This window comes from Salvelinus alpinus, chromosome 10, assembly GCF_045679555.1.
Source record: "Salvelinus alpinus chromosome 10, SLU_Salpinus.1, whole genome shotgun sequence".
Classification (NCBI taxonomy): Eukaryota; Metazoa; Chordata; class Actinopteri; order Salmoniformes; family Salmonidae; genus Salvelinus; species Salvelinus alpinus.
The window spans coordinates 32,376,623-32,398,879 of record NC_092095.1 but is presented as its reverse complement, the minus strand read 5'-3'; the positions used below and the strand labels follow the sequence as shown (position 1 = coordinate 32,398,879).

The window sequence follows — 22,257 nt, the reverse complement described above, 5'->3', positions numbered from 1 at the left end:
GTATGATCTTTGTCCCCATGTGCAGTTGTAAACCGTAGTCTGGCTTTTTTATGGCGGTTTTGGAGCAGTGGCTTCTTCCTTGCTGAGCGGCCTTTCAGGTTATGTTGATATTGGAGTCATTTTACTGTGGATATAGATACTTTTGTACCTGTTTCCTCCAGCATCTTCACAAGGTCCTTTGCTGTTGTTCTGGGATTGATTTTGCACTTTTCGCACCAAAGTACATTAATCTCTAGGAGACAGAGCGCGTCTCATTCCTGAGCGGTATGACGGCTGCGTGGTGCCATGGTGTTTATACTTGCATTCTATTGTTTGTACAGATGAACGTGGTACCTTCAGGCGTTTGGAAATAGCTCCCAAGGATGAACCAGACTTGTGGAGGTTTACAATTTTTTTTTCTGAGGTCTTTTCCCATGCTGTCAAGCAAAGAGGCACTGAGTTTGAAGGTAGGCCTTGAAATACATCCACAGGTACACCTCCAATTGACTCAAATTATGTCAATTAACCTATCAGATGCTTCTAAAGCCATGACATTGTTTTCTGGAATTTTCCAAGCAGTTCAAAGGCACAGTCAACTTATTGTATGTAAACTTCTGACCCACTGGAATTGTGATACAGTGAAATAATCTGTCTCTAAACAATTGTTGGAAAAATGACTTGTGTCACAAGAAATTTGTGGAGTGGTTGAAAAATGAGTTTTAATGACTCCAACCTAAGTGTATGTAAACTTTCGACTTCAACTGTATATGTGTGTGTATATATATTTATTTATTTAAAATTATAAAAAACTATTTTTTTCTAAAACCACAATCTATGTAGAAAAGATAATGGACCTATATATTTTTTTAATCTTTAAGATCTAAAATATAAAAAATGATACATTCAGGAGTATTGTTGTCATTTGATTTTGTTATGTTTGAGTCACTCGTATAGCTTAAGCCATGACAGAATGTGGAATTGCAGTACATTTTCTATAAAACTGCACATTTTTCTCTCAGCCTCATGGCAAAATATGTAGAATTGCAGGAAATTAGCTTTAAAACAGCACATTTTGTCGCCTCGGCCAACATTTTTAGTTCAGCCAACCATCATTAGCCATGCCCCCGCCACGACCACCACCTAAGCCCCATTTTTGATCCAGAAAAAACCCTGTACTAGGCTAGCGTTTGGTTCAGCGGGGGTTAATATAAACCTCGCTGTGTGCCTATCCGACCTGTGCAACATGTTGCAGTTGTTGCGATCACCACCGTACCATGCAAATTAATGTGATGTGACTGTCAGCTTCTCTAATCAAAGCAAATTAATTTATCAGGATCATTATAATGGATATATACAAAGAACATGGTTCGCACAACGTGCTTAATGTACTTGCATTTGGCACTCTGAAATTCAAGTACTGGATTACCTTAAAAATCTGACATTTTCTGAAGTTGGTACTTGAAAAGTACTTGAATTAAAATGAGAGGACAACAGAAAATGATCAAATATGTTAATATGAAGAATATTAGAACAATGTATTGGTCTTGTGAATTCATTTCCTGGCAGACTACTGAGTTTTATTTTCTCGTGTTTTATATGCTGGTTGCTAGGCAAGTTCGCTCAGTCCAACCACACTGCGACTCTGCCAAGCAGGTACAGAACTGACTGATTAGGCGCCTCCAAACGTCACATCAATAGCTAAAATGACGGGCAAATGCAGATTCCTTCTTGCTTGGCAGGATATTTATGTTTATGAATGGTTTTGCCAGACCCATCCAGGGATGTAGTGGAGGGTAAACACGTTAACGTCATTTACTCACCTTTTTATTTGTGAAATAGTTTACTCGCTTTTTTTTGTTAAATATCGTTTACACACTTATTGCGTTCCCAGCGTTGTTCAACAGTCAGAAGGCTTCTTGATCTGAGTTCTAATCGCACATACCTCTGCGAATGAGTGGAATCATGAACGTTTCATGTATGCTCATTATGTTCACCTGCTCCCTTGTATTTGCCTTGTTTGCAGTGCATTCATTCACCACTCTGTCCAACGAGACTCCACCCACGACAGGCTGTGAGTTGAAATGAACTACATCAGCCCAGACCTACACTGGCAAGTGGGAGACGCTGCTGACAGTGGGATTTTTTTTAGCATCCCTTGACTCCTGCTGTGTCAGCAGACATCCCCCAAACAGGAAAAAAAAAACTGACACTCGAAAAATGAATGTACAACTGGTAAATAGTCGCTGATATTTCAGTCAGATGTCTAGCTAGCTAGGTAGCTCAAGTGCTCTGGCTGTTGGCCAGGTTGCTAGCTATAACTAGTTGGCTAGAAGGATGAAGTTGGAAGCTAATGTTGAACAGAGCTTGACCTCAGCAGGAGCAGTTGACTGAAATTAAGGTAGCTATAATCAAAAGATGGGCTACTATAAGTTCTCATAACAAAATGCCTTTTCTTTACAGTGAGTAGTGACAGTGGTGAGTCAGGATGCAATGAACGAGGCAAAGGAGATACACCGAGAGAAAAAGAATTAAAGCAAGCACGGAGAGCCGTTAGTAGTACAGTGGGTTCCAAACTTAGGATCCTTTTGTGTTGGGACAGCCTGTGGGACCTAACATTTTGTGAAATATAAAGACATTTTACATTTAATTTTAAGATTATTATCATGTACACTGAACAAATATGAATGTTACAATTTCAAAAAAATTACTGAATTACAGTACATATAAGGAAATCAGTCAACATCATCAGTACTGACTTACCACTCCATGTATGTAGTCAAACGTCTATTATTGAGTAGAACTTGTAAGATAGTGATGAATAGTTAATTTGTTTTTTTCCCTCATGAGGTTGTGGCGATATATGGTGGCGACTAGAAACAGTTGCATAATAGGAACTATTACAAATTGATGGTCCTTGAAAATAAATGTAAGTGTTTGAAAAAGTACTTAAGTCCTTGAATTTGACTTGCCACTGTTTGTACCAAACCCCGAAAGAAATGTGACCAACCACCTTGATTTGGTCTTAGGTAGCAAAATTTGAAATTTGTTTTTTACATTGAATAAAAGCAGAGACACAGAGCTACAAAATGGTATACCATACACTGCATTTTGAGGAACAATGGGAAAGTAATTCTGCTTTGAAAGTTGATAAACTGACCTTTGAATGTTTTGGTATCTACTGGAGAGCTCTCCTTTGTCTACACCCATTCAGCGTTGTCCACACCCTCTTAAGCCAGCCCCACCCATCTCTTTAAGGGTTCACATGTGAGGTCACGTACTAAACATTGAGAACTGTAGTAAAGATTAACACTAAAAGTAGTAGCCTACAATTAAGTAAAAATTTCATGTAGAAAATATTTTTAAATATTAGATAAGTGTATGGATCTCTACAGAAGCTGTAAACGGTACAGCCAAATGGTTACTTGCACAGTAGCAATATCAGATATTGTCAATATAAATAAAATAATATACATTATGTACAATAACGATATCGGTGATAGATGAGGTAGTTATGCATACAATCAGGGGTAAAGTGGCTGAGCAGCAGGAAAAAAGGAGAGAGTCATTTGAATAAAGGCACTGCAGATAGTCCTGATTACTGGTCCATCCGAACCAAGCATGAAGAAGGGAATTTATATTCGGAGAGTCTGTTTCTGTCCTGCCCTTGATTTTGGTGCAGGGCATATGATGTCCATAGCCTCTTCGTCACAAAGCTCCCTGATCTTCTCAAAAAGATACATTTGTCTAGCTGTATCCAGTCCAGGTGGTGCAGGCAGACCATCTATGGGAGGAAGGATGTCTCGGCAGCTGAAACCTGGTCCCGACTGAGTCCGAACGCTCCTTGGCGGCAACAACACCAGGCTCCAGAGCATCGGGGCTGGAAAACAGGAAATAACAAAAAAAATGTGAGATCAATAAAAGTTGTGCAAGTCATGTTGGAGGTAAATTAAATGATCAAAACGTGTTGTTTATGCTTTACATACAAAGTGTTGTCATCGATTCCTTGTAGAGACGCCACACCGCTGATTTTGTCACATGGGATGGCAGCAGCTTTCCACCAAGTGTTTGTGTCCTGGGTGGCGTCCTGGTAAAACTATTGCATTATCCTCTGCGTAGTTGTTGAAATTCACAACTCGCTGCAAGTCCTCATGCTTCAGGTGTAAGCTGCACTTGCTTGGGTCAGCTCTCTTTTTGATGGGCATTAGACCATTCTCCTTGTATGACTGGTGGAGGAGAGTCAGGCGTGTTCTACTGATGCTCAAAGACAAATTCAAGATACAAATATTTTGGCATTATTATACAATAGATAGCCATAATCACCGTCAGACACACCTAGCTAACTTTATGGGTCATGTAATCATCTTGCAAAGTGTTGTCTTTTGTTTAGACATGCTAGCTAAATAATTAACCATAATCCTAATCCATATAGTACCGGCAATACAAACCGATTGTCATAGCTAGCTATAGTTAACCAAATAGGTTCAATGTTAGTTAGCTAGGTAACATTAGGCTATACCTAGCAATGCAAATGGCATTCTGAGAACACAGATAGTACATGTAATGTTAGCTAGCGAGCCAGCCATCTAATGTCAGCTAGCTAGCTAACAGGAAGCTTTAACTTGGGGTATTTTGTTCAGACATGTAGCTAGCTAGCTAAACAATGACCCATAATCCCAATCCATAGAGTACCAGCAATACAAACCGATTGTCATAGCTAGCTAAAGTTAACCAAATAGGTTCAATGTTAGTTAGTTAGCTACCTAACATTAGGCTATAACTAGCAATGTGAAATGGCTTTCTGAGAACATCACTACACACAGATCATAAATGTAACGCTAGCTAGCGAGCCAGCCATCTAACATCAGCTAGCTAGCTAACAGTAAGCTTTAACTTGCAATGAAAACAACTTTCGAACAAAATTAGGAACATATCATATCTGAAACTGTAGCTAGACTCTTAAAAGCAGGAAATGCATCACCTATGCTTCTACTGCCATTCATTCCAATTAATCTTGTTTGGATTTTTCCCTGACCACTTGGCTGCCATTTTTAGACCATTCTGGAACTTTGAGGATTTATGACATATAAACTAGTAATTTAATAGGATCTCTGAAAATATAATATATTTCAAATTTCTGACAGTATTTGATGTTTTTGAATAATAACAGTTCTAAATATGCTTTATGGTTAGTGCATGAACCTAGGATGGCAGCAAATTATTTATAATTGGTTTTTATGGGCTTTCTCCATTCTGATTGCTTTATACTGTTCAACCGAACTTCAACAAAAAAATAATAGGAGGACAAAACTGACACTAAAGTAGTCTTATTTGTAGAACATTGCATCAAAATGTTATTTTGTAGCCTCATGCTGGTACTCGACCAATGGTTTCCAGGTGTGTAGTTGGGCTACTTGTTCAATTCAAGCATTCACTTCCAGAAATGTCATAAATTTCTAATGTATAATTAGTTGGGCTACTTGTTCAATTCAAGCATTCACTTCCAGAAATGTCATAAATTTCTAATGTATAATTTACACACTGGCACGTTTCTTTTGTCTTTTAGTATTTCCATTTTTTTGTGAACAAAATAAATCGTACTTTTGCCACTAGACGGCAGTCCGACAATTTTCGGGGGTCTCTACTCCCGAAGTTGTAGACTTGTTGTGCTTGCAAGTTACCTAGCTCAGCTGTTAGCAGTTTCTTGCTGGCGATTTTTAAAAACGAATGATTTGAAATAGTTTACTGAATTATTTAATGTAACAAATACAACATATAAAATACTGTTAGAGAGGGTACAGTAAAAATCCACACCAGTGCGTGGATAAATACCGTTAGGCCTATGTAGTAATTAAGCAATAATGCCTGAGAACCTGGGAATTATCATTTGACAAGGTGAAGCCAAGGGCTGGTGCTTGCCTCTTCTTAGGCGGAGAATGGGACGTCCCACTCACATCGTTGCCAGCTAAAATGGCACTCCAGCACTGGAATTCGGAGTGTTTACGGTTTCCTTGGTGAATTATTAGTTTCATGTTCATTCTTGGGCTAGCTAGGCTACTGGTACAGGAGAGATTGTTGCACAGGTCGTAGAGGCTGACAGATAGGTTTATACAACCGCCGACTATTGCAAACCAAATAGTAGCATGGACAAATAATATGTAGATGTTTATGAATTTCCTGCCTGGGCTGCGTGGACAGTGGAATTGACATTAACACCATGTTATTTTGCGAGAGCTATTGTCCCACATCTCCTGCATATCAACCAATCCGCATCAAGGATCCAAACAACCCGTTTTATGAAATATGATATACGGCCCAGCCCTACGCCACCGTTTGTCATTGTTCAGCACAGAATTGCTATTCAGCTCAAGGTCCAGTTGATTGTATGTCATGGCAACCAGATTTTGTCGAGCTCTCATGTTGTATTGTCAATGTCTACAGCATTTACTACACTGCTTGCCCATTGTGGCACACTATAGTCAAGCATTATTGTCCCAGGTTTCGCCTGTGTCAATATAGTTGGAGCCAGACATTTTTTTTATTTTTTTATTTCACCTTTATTTAACCAGGTAGGCTAGTTGAGAACAAGTTCTCATTTGCAACTGCGACCTGGCCAAGATAAAGCATAGCAGTGTGAACAGACAACACAGAGTTACACATGGAGTAAACAATAAACAAGTCAATAACATGGTAGAAAAAAAGAGAATCTATATACAATGTGTGCAAAAGGCATGAGGTAGGCAATAAATCGAATAATTACAATTTAGCAGATTAACACTGGAGTGATAAATCATCAGATGATCATGTGCAAGAAGAGATACTGGTGTGCAAAAGAGCAGAAAAGTAAATAAATAAAAGCAGTATGGGGGGTGAGGTAGGTAAATTGGGTGGGTAGTTTACAGATGGACTATGTACAGCTGCAGCGATCGGTTAGCTGCTCGGATAGCAGATTTTTAAAGTTGTTGAGGGAGATAAAAGTCTCCAACTTCAGAGATTTTTGCAATTCGTTCCAGTCGCAGGCAGCAGAGAACTGGAAGGAAAGGCGTCCAAATGAGGTTTTAGCTTTAGGGATGATCAGTGAGATACACCTGCTGGAGCGCGTGCTGCGGGTGGGTGTAGCCATCGTGACCAGTGAACTGAGATAAGGCGGCACTTTACCTAGCATAGCCTTGTAGATGACCTGGAGCCAGTGGGTCTGACGACGAACATGTAGCGAGGGCCAGCCGACTAGGGCATACAGGTCGCAGTGGTGGGTCGTATAAGGTGCTTTAGTAACAAAACGAATGGCACTGTGATAAACTGCATCCAGTTTGCTGAGTAGAGTGTTGGAAGCTATTTTGTAGATGACATCGCCGAAGTCGAGGATCGGTAGGATAGTCAGTTTTACTAGGGTAAGTTTGGCGGCGTGAGTGAAGGAGGCTTTGTTGCGGAATAGAAAGCCGATTCTTGATTTGATTTTGGATTGGAGATGTTTGATATGAGTCTGGAAGGAGAGTTTGCAGTCTAGCCAGACACCTAGGTACTTATAGATGTCCACATATTCTAGGTCGGAACCGTCCAGGGTGGTGATGCTAGTCGGGCGTGCGGGTGCAGGCAGCGAACGGTTGAAAAGCATGCATTTGGTTTTACTAGCGTTTAAGAGCAGTTGGAGGCCACGGAAGGAGTGTTGTATGGCATTGAAGCTCGTTTGGAGGTTAGATAGCACAGTGTCCAAGGAAGGGCCGGAAGTATATAGAATGGTGTCGTCTGCGTAGAGGTGGATCAGGGAATCGCCCGCAGCAAGAGCAACATCATTGATGTATACAGAGAAAAGAGTCGGCCCGAGAATTGAACCCTGTGGTACCCCCATAGAGACTGCCAGAGGACCGGACAACATGCCCTCCGATTTGACACACTGAACTCTGTCTGCAAAGTAGTTGGTGAACCAGGCAAGGCAGTCATTAGAAAAACCGAGGTTACTGAGTCTGCCGATAAGAATATGGTGATTGACAGAGTCGAAAGCCTTGGCCAGGTCGATGAAGACGGCTGCACAGTAATGTCTTTTATCGATGGCGGTTATGATGTCGTTTAGTACCTTGAGCGTGGCTGAGGTGCACCCGTGACCGGCTCGGAAACCGGATTGCACAGCGGAGAAGGTACGGTGGGATTCGAGATGGTCAGTGATCTGTTTGTTGACTTGGCTTTCGAAGACCTTAGATAGGCAGGGCAGGATGGATATAGGTCTGTAACAGTTTGGGTCCAGGGTGTCTCCCCCTTTGAAGAGGGGGATGACCGCGGCAGCTTTCCAATCCTTGGGGATCTCAGATGATACGAAGGAGAGGTTGAACAGGCTGGTAATAGGGGGTGCGACAATGGCGGCGGACAGTTTCAGAAATAGGGGGTCCAGATTGTCAAGCCCAGCTGATTTGTATGGGTCCAGGTTTTCCAGCTCTTTCAGAACATCTGCTATCTGGATTTGGGTAAAGGAGAAGCTGGGGAGGCTTGGGCGAGTAGCAGCGGGGGGGGCGGGGCTGTTGGCCAAGGTTGGAGTCGCCAGGAGGAAGGCATGGCCAGCCATTGAGAAATGCTTGTTGAAGTCTTCGATTATCACGGATTTATCGGTGGTGACCGTGTTACCTAGCCTCAGTGCAGTGGGCAGCTGGGAGGAGGTGCTCTTGTTCTCCATGGACTTTACAGTATCCCAGAACTTTTTGGAGTTAGAGCTACAGGATGCGAATTTCTGCTTGAAAAAGCTGGCCTTTGCTTTCCTGACTGACTGCGTGTATTGGTTCCTGACTTCCCTGAACAGTTGCATATCGCGGGGGCTCTTCGATGCTATTGCAGTTCGCCACAGGATGTTTTTGTGCTGGTCGAGGGCAGTCAGGTCTGGAGTGAACCAAGGGCTATATCTGTTCTTGGTTCTGCATTTTTTGAACGGAGCATGCTTGTCTAATATGGTGAGGAAGTAACATTTAAAGAATGACCAGGCATCCTCAACTGACGGGATGAGGTCAATATCCTTCCAGGGTACCCGGGCCAGGTCGATTAGAAAGGCCTGCTCGCAGAAGTGTTTTAGGGAGCGTTTGACAGTGATGAGGGGTGGTCGTTTGACCGCGGACCCGTGGCGGATACAGGCAATGAGGCAGTGATTGCTGAGATCTTGATTGAAGACAGCAGAGGTGTATTTGGAGGGCAGGTTGGTCAGGATAATGTCTATTAGGGTGCCCATGTTTACGGATTTAGGGTTGTACCTGGTGGGTTCCTTGATGATTTGTGTGAGATTGAGGGCATCAAGCTTGGATTGTAGGACTGCCGGGGTGTTAAGCATATCCCAGTTTAGGTCACCTAACAGAACAAACTCTGAAGCTAGATGGGGAGCGATCAATTCACAGATGGTGTCCAGGGCACAGCTGGGAGCTGAGGGGGGTCGGTAGCAGGCGGCAACAGTGAGAGACTTATTTCTGGAGAGATTAATTTTTAAAATTAGAAGTTCGAACTGTTTGGGCATAGACCTGGAAAGTATGACAGAACTTTGCAGGCTATCTCTGCAGTAGATTGCAACTCCTCCCCCTTTGGCAGTTCTATCTTGACGGAAAGTGTTATAGTTGGGTATGGAAATCTCAGAATTATTGGTGGCCTTCCTAAGCCAGGATTCGGACACGGCAAGGACATCAGGATTGGCAGAGTGTGCTAAAGCGGTGAGTAAGGCAAACTTAGGGAGGAGGCTTCTGATGTTGACATGCATGAGGCCAAGGCTTTTTCGATCACAGAAGTCAACAAATGAGGGTGACTGGGGACATGCAGGGCCTGGGTTTACCTCCACATCACCCGAGGAACAGAGGAGTAGTAGGATGAGGGTGCGGCTAAAGGCTATCAAAACTGGTCGCCTAGAGCGTTGGGGACAAAGAATAAAAGGAGCAGATTTATGGGCGTGGTAGAATAGATTCTGGGCATAATGTGCAGACAGGGGTATGGAGGGGCGCGGGTACAGCGGAGGCAAGCCCAGGCACTGGGTGATGATAAGAGAGGTTGTATCTCTGGACATGCTGGTCTCAATGGGTGAGGTCACCGCATGTGTGGGGGGTGGGACAAAGGGGGTATCAGAGGTACGGAGAGTGGAACTACAGGGTCCATTGCAAACCAAAACAATGATAATGAAAACTAGCCTGAACAACAGTATGCAAGGCATATTGATATTTGAGAGAGACATACAATAAGGCATAAAGTGATTGCAGGTCTTGATTGGGAGAGCTAGCTAAAACAACAGGTAAGATAACAGCAGCAATAACAGGGTACTAGTCTAACACAGCAACAACAGGTAAAAATGGCGACGACTAGGCAAAGAGGGTCGGATTAACTACACACAGATCCTGAGTTAAAGCACAGAGTCGACAGATAAAACACAAATAAACAGAATGGAGTACCGTGAATTAATGGACAGTCAAGCATGCATCAGCTATGTAGCCAAGTGATCATAGTGTCCAGGGGGCAGCCGTAGATGGAGCAGGGAGGCCTCCACTAAGCTAGCACGCGGCGTTTAAAGTTAGTAGCCCGGGGGTGGTCTGCTCAGACGGAGGGGGTCTGCTCAGACGTGGTCGTGTCGACAGAGAATCCAGAGAATCCAAGCCGAATGGCGAAAGAGAGGTTGTGAATTGTAGAATTGTGTTTGCTAACTGGTGCTAGCTTCGTGGCAGTGGCGCTAACTGCGCTAGCTGCAAGCTAGCTGTGAGGATCAGAAGTAGTGGCTCAGGGATTACGGCAGGAATCCGGCGTTGTTGTCGAGAGACAGTCCGATGCTGGTAAATTGGTGAGTAATATCCAGGCTAATAACAGGGCTGGTGTCTGTGCAGAAGGTAAAAGCTACTAGCAGCGGCAAAAAAATGGCTAAATTAGCTTGTAGCTGATTTAGACCAGTTGTGATGGATTGGCAGGGCTCTGTGTCGGCAAAAAAAAGGTCCAGTCCAATTTGGCAAAAGAGGTATTGTAGCCCAAGAATTCGCTGGTAGACCTCTTCGGCTAGCCGGCAGATGGGCCTAGCTCGAGGCTAGCTCAAGGCTAACTGGTGCTTGCTTCGGGACAGAGGTGTTAGCCAGTAGTAGCCACTCGGTTGCAGCTAGCTAGCTGTGATAATACGGTGTAATTGTCCAGAGCTTGCGTCAGGAATCCGGTGATGTGGTAGAGAAAAAGCAGTCCTATATGCTCTGGGTTGATATCGCGCTTGCAGACTGGCAGGTATTGGCCCGGTATTGAAGCTGGCTGTGTCCGAGTTAAGGGCGAAGACCGCAGCAGTGGCTAACTGACTACTAGCTAGTAGCTAGTTATCTGGCTAGCTTCTGATTGGGGTTACGGTTCTAAAGTATAAAAAAATAGCAGGTCCGTACCACATTGGGTGAGGCGGAATGTAGGAATGTATATTCAGTTCCTAGATGGAAAGTGAAATTAAAATATATACGAAATGTATACGAAAAATACGAATACTATTTACACGGGACAGACAGGACAAAGACACAGCCGACTGCTACGCCATCTTGGATTGGATTAACATCTGAAGATTGGTGGACTGCTTCCCTGCATTAATCTATTGATGAGGTCATAAAAATGATATCTTGTAAGGCTGAGGTATTTCCTAATCCAGAGTCACATTATCCTGTATTATTCTGGTGGGATAGTTATCACCACACATTATGGCTGTGTTGCTACTTTGACGCTGGAGGTGAAGGTTTTCATCACACAAGATTAGCTACACGACTCCATCACTTTGGCCTTGTTCTATTACAAGGAAATAAGTGTTATCTGTTTCTTTTGTAAAATTCCAGATTGAGGTATAATATTTATACTTTAGTTGATTGTGTTTTGTGTCCAGTTCATAAGCTATAGGCCTGTTCAATTGCGTCTAAAAAAAGTGTGTCTGTGTGCTTGTCCGACGCCTCTGACTCAGAGGCTTCGGACAAGTCGTCACTGACTCCAGTCACATGGCTACTTGTCAGCGGGCTGCAGGAGGAAACATAATCCTGAGGAGGAAGGCTGCATTTATCAGTCTGTGACTGTTAGTGTGAGAGGGAGCATCTGGGGGAACAATAAACTAGGCTAGGAGCCCACCACGGCCAGTAAAGCCACACAGAAAGCCTCTCTAATTGCAGCTTGCTTTCTGTCTGTCTTTTTGTCTCACGCTTTTCTTTTTCTTTCCTTCACTTTGTCCGGTTCCTGGTCTCCCCTCACAGCGGCGTTCAGCTTTGCACTACAATGTCAGGCTCCCCTGCAGGAGGCACACCAAGGTACAGTATAAGGTTTTTGAAGTTGTCTCTCTCTACAGTCTCGGTGGTGACTTGTTGGAAGCTTTGGAAGTTTTGATACCTGTCCTGTTAGGCTGTTTTCATGTTACTTTTAACCATTTACTTCAATTTGGATCTTGCCTGCTTCATTCAATGTGAGTTTTTGTGATTTCAGTTTAATACCGTACAGCAAGGTTCATTTGGTTAGAGTTGCGTTGTGCTCTAAGTAATTCAATGAATTGAGAGTAAAGTTTCACCTAGTGGACCTGCAGAGGTTTAGGTCTCTGATGACACTCACTCCAGAAAAATGATCCTAATTTCCTATCATATTCCAGTCTGCGCTGTTTGTGCTCTTCTAGTTAAGTGGCTCCAACAAACACTCCGCCACAGTCGTATAAAGCCCGAAATAGACTCTTTATGAACTTGTTTTCAGCAACACGCATGGGTTGCTAAATGGCATTTTGAGTTCATGATAAATGCATTTGCTTCCCTCAGAGTTCTTTGTTTGCTCTATTGGAGGTTTGTGCATTTCTTTTCACTTTCTGAAAACTTCCCTGTCTAGTTCATTCATGGTCAGTAAGTGTAGTCAGTTGGTACCTAGGCTACATTTTAGGTTTTTCTTCTGTAGTCTGTCTGTACCTTTTAGTGCAGGGGTGTCAAACGTAAGGCCCGTGGGCCAGATCCTGCCTGCGAGCTGATTCAATGCAACCGGCAGGTGGTTTGATATAAAACCTTTTTTTTTTTATTATAATGGACTTACAATACAATCTCTTCGCTAGACAGTCAGGTAGCATCAAAGTCCAGGAAAGGCGCTCTGTGTGAAAGATGCTATGAAAAACAGTAAGATGCACTCTGAATTACCTAAAGTGATGAATCCCATTTTGGTCTTTCACAGTCTGGCCGAACCCAAACTGTACTGTGCAAGTAGGGTAATAGTAGGCCCACTATTAAAATAGATAAATGAGGCTACATAGGCTACATTTGCTTTGGAAGTGTTGATACCTAACCTGTCCTGTTTGGCTGTTTTCGTGTTACTTTTAACCATTTACTTCGATTTGGATCTTTTGGTTTTTGTCTGCTTCATTCAATGTGAGTTGTTGTGATTTCAGTTTAATACCGTACAGCAAGGTTAATTTGTTTAGAGTTGCGTTGTGCTCTATTCTGATAAGTAATTCAATTAATTGAAAGTTAAGTTTCCCCGAGTGGACTTGCAGACGTTTAGGTCTCCGATGACACTCACTCCAGGTTTCAGCTTTTTGGCTCCGTCACATTTTTTTATTTTATAGGATAACAACAAAATGTGATGTTTTAAGATCACAACAATGCTTAAACCACTTCAGGTGACCACTTGAGGTGTGGGAAAATTCTAGAAATGTTGATTTTTGTTTTGTGTAGTTACCCTTTAATTCAACTGTGCAGCACTGTTGTTTGGCTAGCTGTGTTTCTGTAGCGCACATGAGATGGAGTTTGCAAAACAATTGGCCACTGGTTTGGTGCAAATAATCATATCATTCTGCCAGGTAGGCATAGGCTACTTTGTAGCTAGTTAACATTTAATTGAGAAGGTTTTTGGGAAAACCTGTCCATCTACCAGAAGACAGTTAGGCCTTTCATTAGCATCGCTATATTTTTCCTGTTCCATAATTGTTTGAGACTTGGACGTTTTACGTCATATTATGAGGCATGTCTTACCTTGCTTCAAAGTAGCCTATAGTCAAAATCCCACCATAGAAACGTGGAGGCAATTATTTTGTAGAGACTTCCTCATATGTGCTCTCCTGTTCTGTTGGTTTTCAAATCAACTTTGTTTCATTGTCTAGCAGCCAAATGCATTATCCTAGTCATATTAGCAACTTATGATAGTTGTTGCATCTTTAGATTTCCCCTATTTCAAAATTCGTAAAGGATATTTCCATCTCTGTCCATGAAACCGCTCGCATGTGCGGTGGTGTGCATTTTAGAATGGTGTTTTTCCGCAAATTGCATTTCTGCGCTTAATGTGAAGAAGTAATAGTTTATCAACATTTTAAGCTAAACATTTGTATCTTTTCCATCAGCCTTATTAATTGATACGGTATATGCCTACAACAACAACAAAAAATAGGTATACGGCTTATACCCTCCACTACAACACTGCCTGCCAGGCAAAATGAGTATGGACAGCCCTGCTTTAGTGTATTTGATAAGGTTCCTCTCGTGTATATAAGTTGTTCAGTGTTGATTATGGTGACTAATAGGAATAGTCTACACCACTGGGGAAAATCTGAGGGAACATGACATTTGTTTGGAGTTGTCCACATTAGAGGTCGACCAATTAATCAGCATGGCCGATTAATTAGGGCCGATTTCAAGTTTTCATAACGATCGGTAATCGGCCTTTTTGGACACCGATTACATTGCAATCCACGAGGAAACTGCGTGGCAGGCTGACCACCTGTTACGCGAGTGCAGCGTCAAAATGACCTTGTGGCTGCAAGGAGCCATGGTAAGTTGCCAGCTAGCATTAAACTTATCTTATAAAAAACAATCAATCTTCACATAATCACTAGTTAACTACACATGGTTGATGATATTACTAGGTTAACTAGCTTGTCCTGCGTTGCATATAATCAATGCGGTGCCTGTTAATTTATCATCGAATAACAGCCTACTTCAACTTCGCCAAACAGGTGATGATTTAACAAAAGCGCATTCGCCTTTGCACAAATGTACCTAACCATAAACATCAATGCCTTTCTTAAAATCAATACACAGAAGTATATATTTTTTCAACTGCATATTTAGTTTTTAAAAAATTCTGTTAGCAGGCAATATTAACTAGGGAAATTTTGTCACTTCTCTTGCGTTTAGTGCAAGCAGAGTCAGGGTATATGCAACAGTTTGGGCCGCCTGGCTCGTTGCGAACTGTGACTAATTCATTTGCCAGAATTTTACAAAATTATGACATAACATTGAAGGTTGTGCAATGTAACAGAAATATTTAGACTTAGGGTTGCCACCAGTTCTATAAAATATGGAACGGTTTCGTATTTCACTGAAAGAATAAACGTTTTGTTTTTGAAATTATAGTTTTCAGATTTTACCATATTAATTACCAAAGGCTCGTATTTCTGTGTTTATTATAATTAAGTCTATGATTTGATATTTGATAGAGCAGTCTGACTGAGCGGCGGTAGGTAGCAGCATGCTCGTAAGCATTCATTCAAACAGCACTTTGCTGCGTTTGCCAGTAGCTCTTATCAATGCTTGAAGCACAGCGCTGTTTATGACTTCAAGCCTATCAACTCCCGAGATTAGGCTGGCAATACTAAAGTGCCTATAAGAACATCCAATAGTCAAAGGTATATGAAATACAAATTGTATAGAGAGATAGTCAACGTGTCATAATTCCTATAATAACTACAACATGAAACTTCTTAACTGGGAATATTGAACCACCAGCTTTATCATGTTCTGAGCAAGGAACTTAAACGTTAGCTTTTTTACATGGCACATTATTGCACTTTTACTTTATTCTCAAACACTGTGTTTTTGCATTATTTAAACCAAATTGAACATTATTTATTTGAGACTAAATAGATGTTATTTATGTATTATATTAAAGTAAGTGTTAATTGTTCATTCATTATTGTTGTAATTGATATATCTATCTATATATATCGTCCGATTAATCGGTATCAGCTTTTTTTGGTCCTCCAGTCATTTATATTGGTATCGGCGTTGAAAAATCTTAATTGGTCGACCTCTAGTCCACGTTTTCCTGTGTCTTGGAGCCTCACAATCATTAGAAATAGGAGTTGATGAACTCTATTCTGTGAATTAGTCATTCATAGGCTTCATAGATGAACACAGTGTATTTTGAGTTAGGTTGGTGCTGGCCTTAAAGATTTATCTAAGGGACACCTCACACTTGAGCAGAAGTGCTATCACGATGCTGATGTAATGTAGTCTATACCCTACATATTCTATGCTAACCCTGCAAAACCACATCTAAAAACAAGTTGTTTTCAAGAAAGATAAACCCTGTCCCTAAAACAGGAGTCGCATACACTAATATAGCCTAAGCATAGACTAAGTCAAATCTTAAATCATCTTAAGTATACGTTGTGTCAACGATGAGGTTTCCACATTATAATTGAGTGTCTATTTGTGGAATGGCATTTTCATTGGCAGTTAGATTTCTTATTGAACTGCTTTTCCTGAAATGATGCCTTTGATTGAAGTATGCCAGTATGTAATCTGTGGTCTATACTTTTATGCCACACAATTTAAAGGCTTAAAACTGTATCTCCAACTGCAACACAACATGTTTTTACTACCACTCTTGAATTGAGGCTTCCAAGAGTTATTGGCTTGTCATGTAGATTGAGCCTACAACAGCTTCTTATAAGCTTGTGTGGTACTGACTGTATAGACTCACTTTACATGTTATATTAAATCATTTGCAGATATCAGTACTACTACAATAACCACTCTAAACTGATCAGCTGCTAGGCTTTGCTATAAGCGTACTCTTAGCCTATAGCTTACTGCATATTGCGTGACCCAAGTTCTTTATAATCTCACAGAGCTGTCATGCTGTGCAAGTCATACAGGCCTAGGAGGCAAAATGCTAATCGAAATGTTTGGGTTTTAACTGCAGTTATTTATGAAGTGGTGAGCTTTCCCTAGGGGGGCATTATTTGACTCTAATGGAGACTGTTTTCAGAGCAGGTCCTTATTGTTCTGTCAAAATTTAAGTGGACACAGCGCAGATGCTATTTGATTCCCATGTCTGAGACATTGGAAGTTTACTGGTATGAGTGGGAAGTTGGGAATCAAATAGGACAACTCAGGGCTCTAAAGTGCGACCGTTTTAATTGCATATGCACCTAAATATTTGCGAGCACCAGTGCGCCTCGAAAAATGAAGGATTCTAGCTTTATTACCTCAAATATGTTTCATTGTGCTCCTAAATTTCTTTGTGAGCCTTCAATTTAGGCGCACACGTGCTTCTTATAAAAAAGGTCAGCGTAGAGCGCTGCTACTGCTTGATGGAAGTAAGCAATTAAGTTGTTTCATGGAACTCTGCCACTGGTGTCATAACGTTGTAAATACCTTCTCAAGTCTCCTGTCAGATTCAAACTACCCAGGTAACTAATATTGATTTCTAATACTCTATTTGAATAATTGTTTTGTAATTTTACAGCACTGATCCATATTTTGCTTTGTGAAAGCAGGTAGATGTCTTGTGATAGCATTAGAATGGAATCTCAGACATTGATGAGGAGTTAGTTATGTCACCATAAGGTTTATTGAGTACCAGGTGACTTAAGGTGACATCAGAATTGTGGAAACTCCGGTGACTTGACTAAACATAGATTAGAGAAATGTAAGACTTTACATAGCTTTATTTGCCAGTACTCTTCCACTCTGCAAGGGAAATGGTGCAGAAGGCTGCAAAGGAGGCCACAGGGCTAGATGACCAAACCTCAAGCAGGAAATGCTCACTCATGTAAAGGGTCTCCTCATCCACCTGTATTGCCATATCATAGACTAGTGATAGTGCAAGCTAGCATGCTAGCTGTTCCGGTAGACTTCCAGTCATTGCGTTAACGCTAGTTAGCATTGGCTCCAGGGTGGGAAATTTAATGCCCAAATGTGATTAGCCACTCAAATCTTTTATCAGCCACATTTCTTTAAAATACATGTACATGTTAAAACAACATATTAATGTGTTCTATACCTTTTCAAGCAGGCAAGGCCTCCATCTTTCTCTATTGTTTGAACCAGATATTGAACCTATGCTGTACCCTACCTCGCTTTCACCACTGTAGTGTTGAGATTCTCTCTTCGAGATGACACACACACTCAGATATATGTATGTTTTTTTAAATTACTTTTTTTTTTAATTACATGTGGGCTTTGGATAAAAAAAATTTAAACCGCTCCCAAATGCTCTGTGTGACCACCCGCCTATGTCTACAAGCCAGCCTAAATCTACCAGCATTTGACTGTTGTTAATTCCCCATGCTGATTGGCTCACAAAACTACCTCTACCTTCATACTGGACGCAGAAACATAAAATGTCTGTCCATAATTGCCAGAATCTTGCACTATCACTTTAACCTATATTTCTTCAGGTTATGTTAATGCAGTAGCAGTTAAGCCTGGGACAGAGGTTATGTTATCAAATTTTATTTGTCACTTGCGCAGAATACAACAGGTGTAGGTAGCCCTGTTGCTATTCGAGAGGGGGGGGGGGGCAATGCAAATAGTCTCGGTAGCCATTTGATTAGATGTTCAGGAGTCTTATGGCTTGGGGGTAGAAGCTGTTAAGGAGCCTTTTGGTCCTAGACTTGGCGCTCCAGTACCGCTTGCCGTGCGGTAGCAGAGAGAACAGTCTATGACTAGGGTAGCTAGAGTCTTTGACAATTTTTAGGGCCTTCCTCTGACACCGCCTGGTATAGAGGTCCTGGATGGCAGGAAGATTGGTCCCAGTGAAGTACTAGGCAGTACGCACTACCCTCTGTAGTTTCTTGCGGTCGGAGGCCAAGCAGTTACCATACCAGGCAGTGACGCAACCAGTCAGGATGCTCTTGATGGTGCAGCTGTAGAACCTTTTGAGGATCTGACGACCCATGCCAAATCTTTTCAGTCTCCCGAGGGGGAATAGGTTTTCTTGGTGTGCTTGGACCATGTTCGTTTGTTGGTGACGTCGACACCAAGGAACTTGACACTCTCACTCAACCTGCTCCACTACAGCCCCGTCGATGAGAATGGAGGCGTGCTCAGTCCTCCTTTTCCTGTAGTCCACAGTCATCTCCTTTCAATCTTAGGATGATAAATGTCTCTTATTCAAAAGTCTGGAAGGCTGATTGATTGCAGGCTGAAAATATCAGATCCCTGAAGAAGTTATGACATGGCTGGATACATCCACTGTGCAATTTGGCTCCACATTGATTTCCTTTCATTGTGATTGCTGTATTTCAGTTTTTTTGGCTTTGTATTATTTGTATTATTACTGTGTTCATATTTTTATCATAATGGATGTTATTACAGTCTTGCCCTGGGGTGCATAAGCCGTTTCCCATGGTTGTGTGGTCAGGAACCCAGTGTACTGTAATTGTAACTTTATCCCACTGTTGATCGCTCCCCTTTCCTTAGTCAGCAGGGGTCTAGTTTTACTGAGAGTCATATTTTAAGCGCATCAAAACTGTTTTTTGGTTCTTATTGTGCAGTTTGACACAGTCAATTTTCTCATGTCTCCTAATTACAACTGTGCGGTGTGTGTGTGTCACGTGTCATTGAGAGAAGATGTCTTGTCTCAGTGCAATTGACTTGTTGATCATTTAAGATCTCTGGTACATGGAATTAGTCATATTCCTGTGCCTTTATGTATCAAGCGTCTTGGAGTAGTGTTGATCTAAGATTAGACCGGTCCCCCCTGTTCATGCAATCTTATTCATTGTGATATCAAAGGGAAAACTGATCCTAAGTCAGCTGTCCTACTCTGAGACGCTTGATGCATACGGCCCCTAATGTCACTCCCTTTCCTTGTCCCTCTTGAAGTCCACTTATGATTGGGAGAATTTAAAAAAATTAACAAACTGTTCTCTCTCCAGCCCACAACCTCCAAACAACAGCACGCGTCATGGCCTAATCTCTATGTAGTTGACTGTACTAAGTTATGAGCCAGGCTACCTCTTAAGGACCTCTCTTGCAAACAAGGTCATTGATATGATTATGCCCTGGCTTCAGTGAAGCACTTTGATAGTGATTGCCAGGAAAACTAGGCTGCCTTTGACGGGACAGGCAGTGTTTCTAACGGTGAGTCTAGAATGGCCCAACGTGAACAGCCACCCTATTTCCACTATAGTGCAGTGCACTACTTTTGACTAGAGCTCTATGGGTCTTAGTCAAAAGTAGTGCGCTATAAACAAAATAGGGTTCCATTTGGGTTGTACAGATCTCCTCTGCTATAGCTGTATGAATGAAACGGCATCTCTCCTTCAACAGAGACACACACAGAGCCAATGTTTGACTCACGCCAAGTTCTCTGTAAACTGAAACCATTGACCACCTGGAATATCAAAGGGATTGAAAAGGGTAAAACTTTCTGTTGATGTTCGCTTCAACAGGAATATATTAGGAAACATTATTCAGAGTAGGTTATACAGCATGCACCAGCACCTGATTCCTCGCAATCAGTTAGTTTAACGTTGGCTGCCAGTTATCTTGAAATGGGTACAAAGACTCAATCAAAATGCATATTATGCAGTACAATGATCATACCAGACTTTGATGTTACAGCTCTTGGTGCTGCACCACCACCAGCCCTGTCTGTCCTTGCTTCCTGTCTGCCTCTACTGTCCCCAAAGGCTCCTGACCTGCAGGAATGGGTCCTCCTGCAGGGGTAGGGCGAGTGGCTCCAGTCACGCGCCATCACTTATCACAGCCTCCTCTCCACAGTAGCAAGTCCTTATCTGGCCCTTATCAGACAGTGGTTGTAATGACCTTGGGGGTGGTGAGGAATTACAGTAGGACTGGAGTCCTCCCCGACAGGGACATAGTAACAGACACGTGACTAATCATGGTTAGGGGCCCTGTGCCTGAGTCTGAGCCTGTGCTGACAACCTCAGCCTTTAGACAGGAATCAAAGATTAATTATCATCTTCCTAACCAAACAAGGAAGCCGTCATGACCTTTGCGTTTTGCGAGAGTAGTTTTATTGTGCTGTGTAAAAACAAGATGACTCATTGAGTTTAGCACTGACTTTGCTGACAGCATCTTTATTGAGGAAAAATGTACTTACTATGACTATGTGGTTGTCTCACCCAGCTATCTTCAGATGAATGCACTAACCCAAGTCGCTCTGGATAAGAGCGTCTGCTAAATGACACATTTAAATAAATATATATATGTAAAGGTTTGTTTTAAGATGCACTTACATCTTTCTGTCTTTCCCAGGTTATGCTGCCCAAAAGCTGTCTGAGTCCGAGTGAGAAAGAGAAGGGCTGAAGCCACACCGTTCCCTAAACCTGTTAGCTATCCAGACAGCACCAGCACCCATTCCACAGAGGAGAGGAGCCATGAGCAACCCCAATGAACCCAGCAATGTTACAGACGCCTTGGCATCAGTCATCCACATCGTAAGTCCATTCATTCACGCTGTGATACAAGTTCAGTAAGTCAGCCCAATCAGATCATCCTAACAAACGTTTGCCACACAATGCAAACAAACATAGACATCAAGAGACCTGTGATTTGACAATCAATGACATCAGTAAGAAATTGCGTGTCAATATACAGTTCCGGTCAAAAGTTAGGACACACTCATTCAAGGGTTTTTCTTTATTTTTACTATTTTCTACATTTTAGAATAATAGTGGAGACATCAACACTATGAAATAACACATATGGAATCATGAGTAACCAATAAAGGGTTAAACAAATCAAAATGTATTTGAGATTCTTCAAAGTAGCCACCTTTGCGTTAATGACAGCTTTGCACGCTCATGGCATTTGTCTGACACTTTTTTTGGTTCCTACATGATTCCATATGTATTATTTAATCGTTTTGATGTGTTCACTATTATTCTACAATGTAGAAAATAGTACAAATGAAGAAAAACCATTGAATGAGTGTGTCCTAACTTTTGACTGGTACTGTACATTGATATATTATTGCTCCTGACTTTATATTGTGTTAGTTTATGCTAATTGAATATTCTCATAAAACTGCAGTGGTCCTCTGCCAGAAAGGATTTCATCTGATCTCTGACTGCCAAACGTCCTTGTTTCTTTGTACACGTGACGCACATTCTCTCTATGCTAGAGTTCTGCTTCGTCAGCCTCTCCAGTTCGCTGCGTTTTGGAATGGGAGTGTGTTTTTTGGATTGTGCCGTTCCTCTCAGAGCAGGGTATATACAAATCCATGCCCTCACTGGGATTGAATCCCCTGACTCCAGGCAGGTTTAGGGATATTTTTATTAATTCTGACTTCTGTATTGAAACATGAAATGTTTTTCAAACCATTTCCCTTGTGCCC

At 41.8% G+C, this 22,257-nt stretch overlaps 1 protein-coding gene across 3 annotated transcripts in view; it reads left to right on the top strand.

Moving 5' to 3' along the window:
• Positions 1-22,257, top strand: part of LOC139531920 (anion exchange protein 2-like) — a 99,342-nt gene that overhangs the window by 32,449 nt on the left and 44,636 nt on the right. The window contains exons 1-3 of one of the 3 annotated variants that reach the window (XM_071328896.1): positions 3,762-3,884; positions 12,177-12,230; positions 21,177-21,358. In XM_071328896.1, the coding sequence (XP_071184997.1) occupies positions 21,299-21,358 (60 nt within the window). In that variant the 5' untranslated portion in view covers positions 3,762-3,884; positions 12,177-12,230; positions 21,177-21,298. Of the gene's footprint in view, positions 1-3,761; positions 3,885-11,997; positions 12,231-21,176; positions 21,359-22,257 lie in introns of those variants that run through there. The other 2 variants (XM_071328897.1, XM_071328900.1) reach the window with 2 other exon arrangements.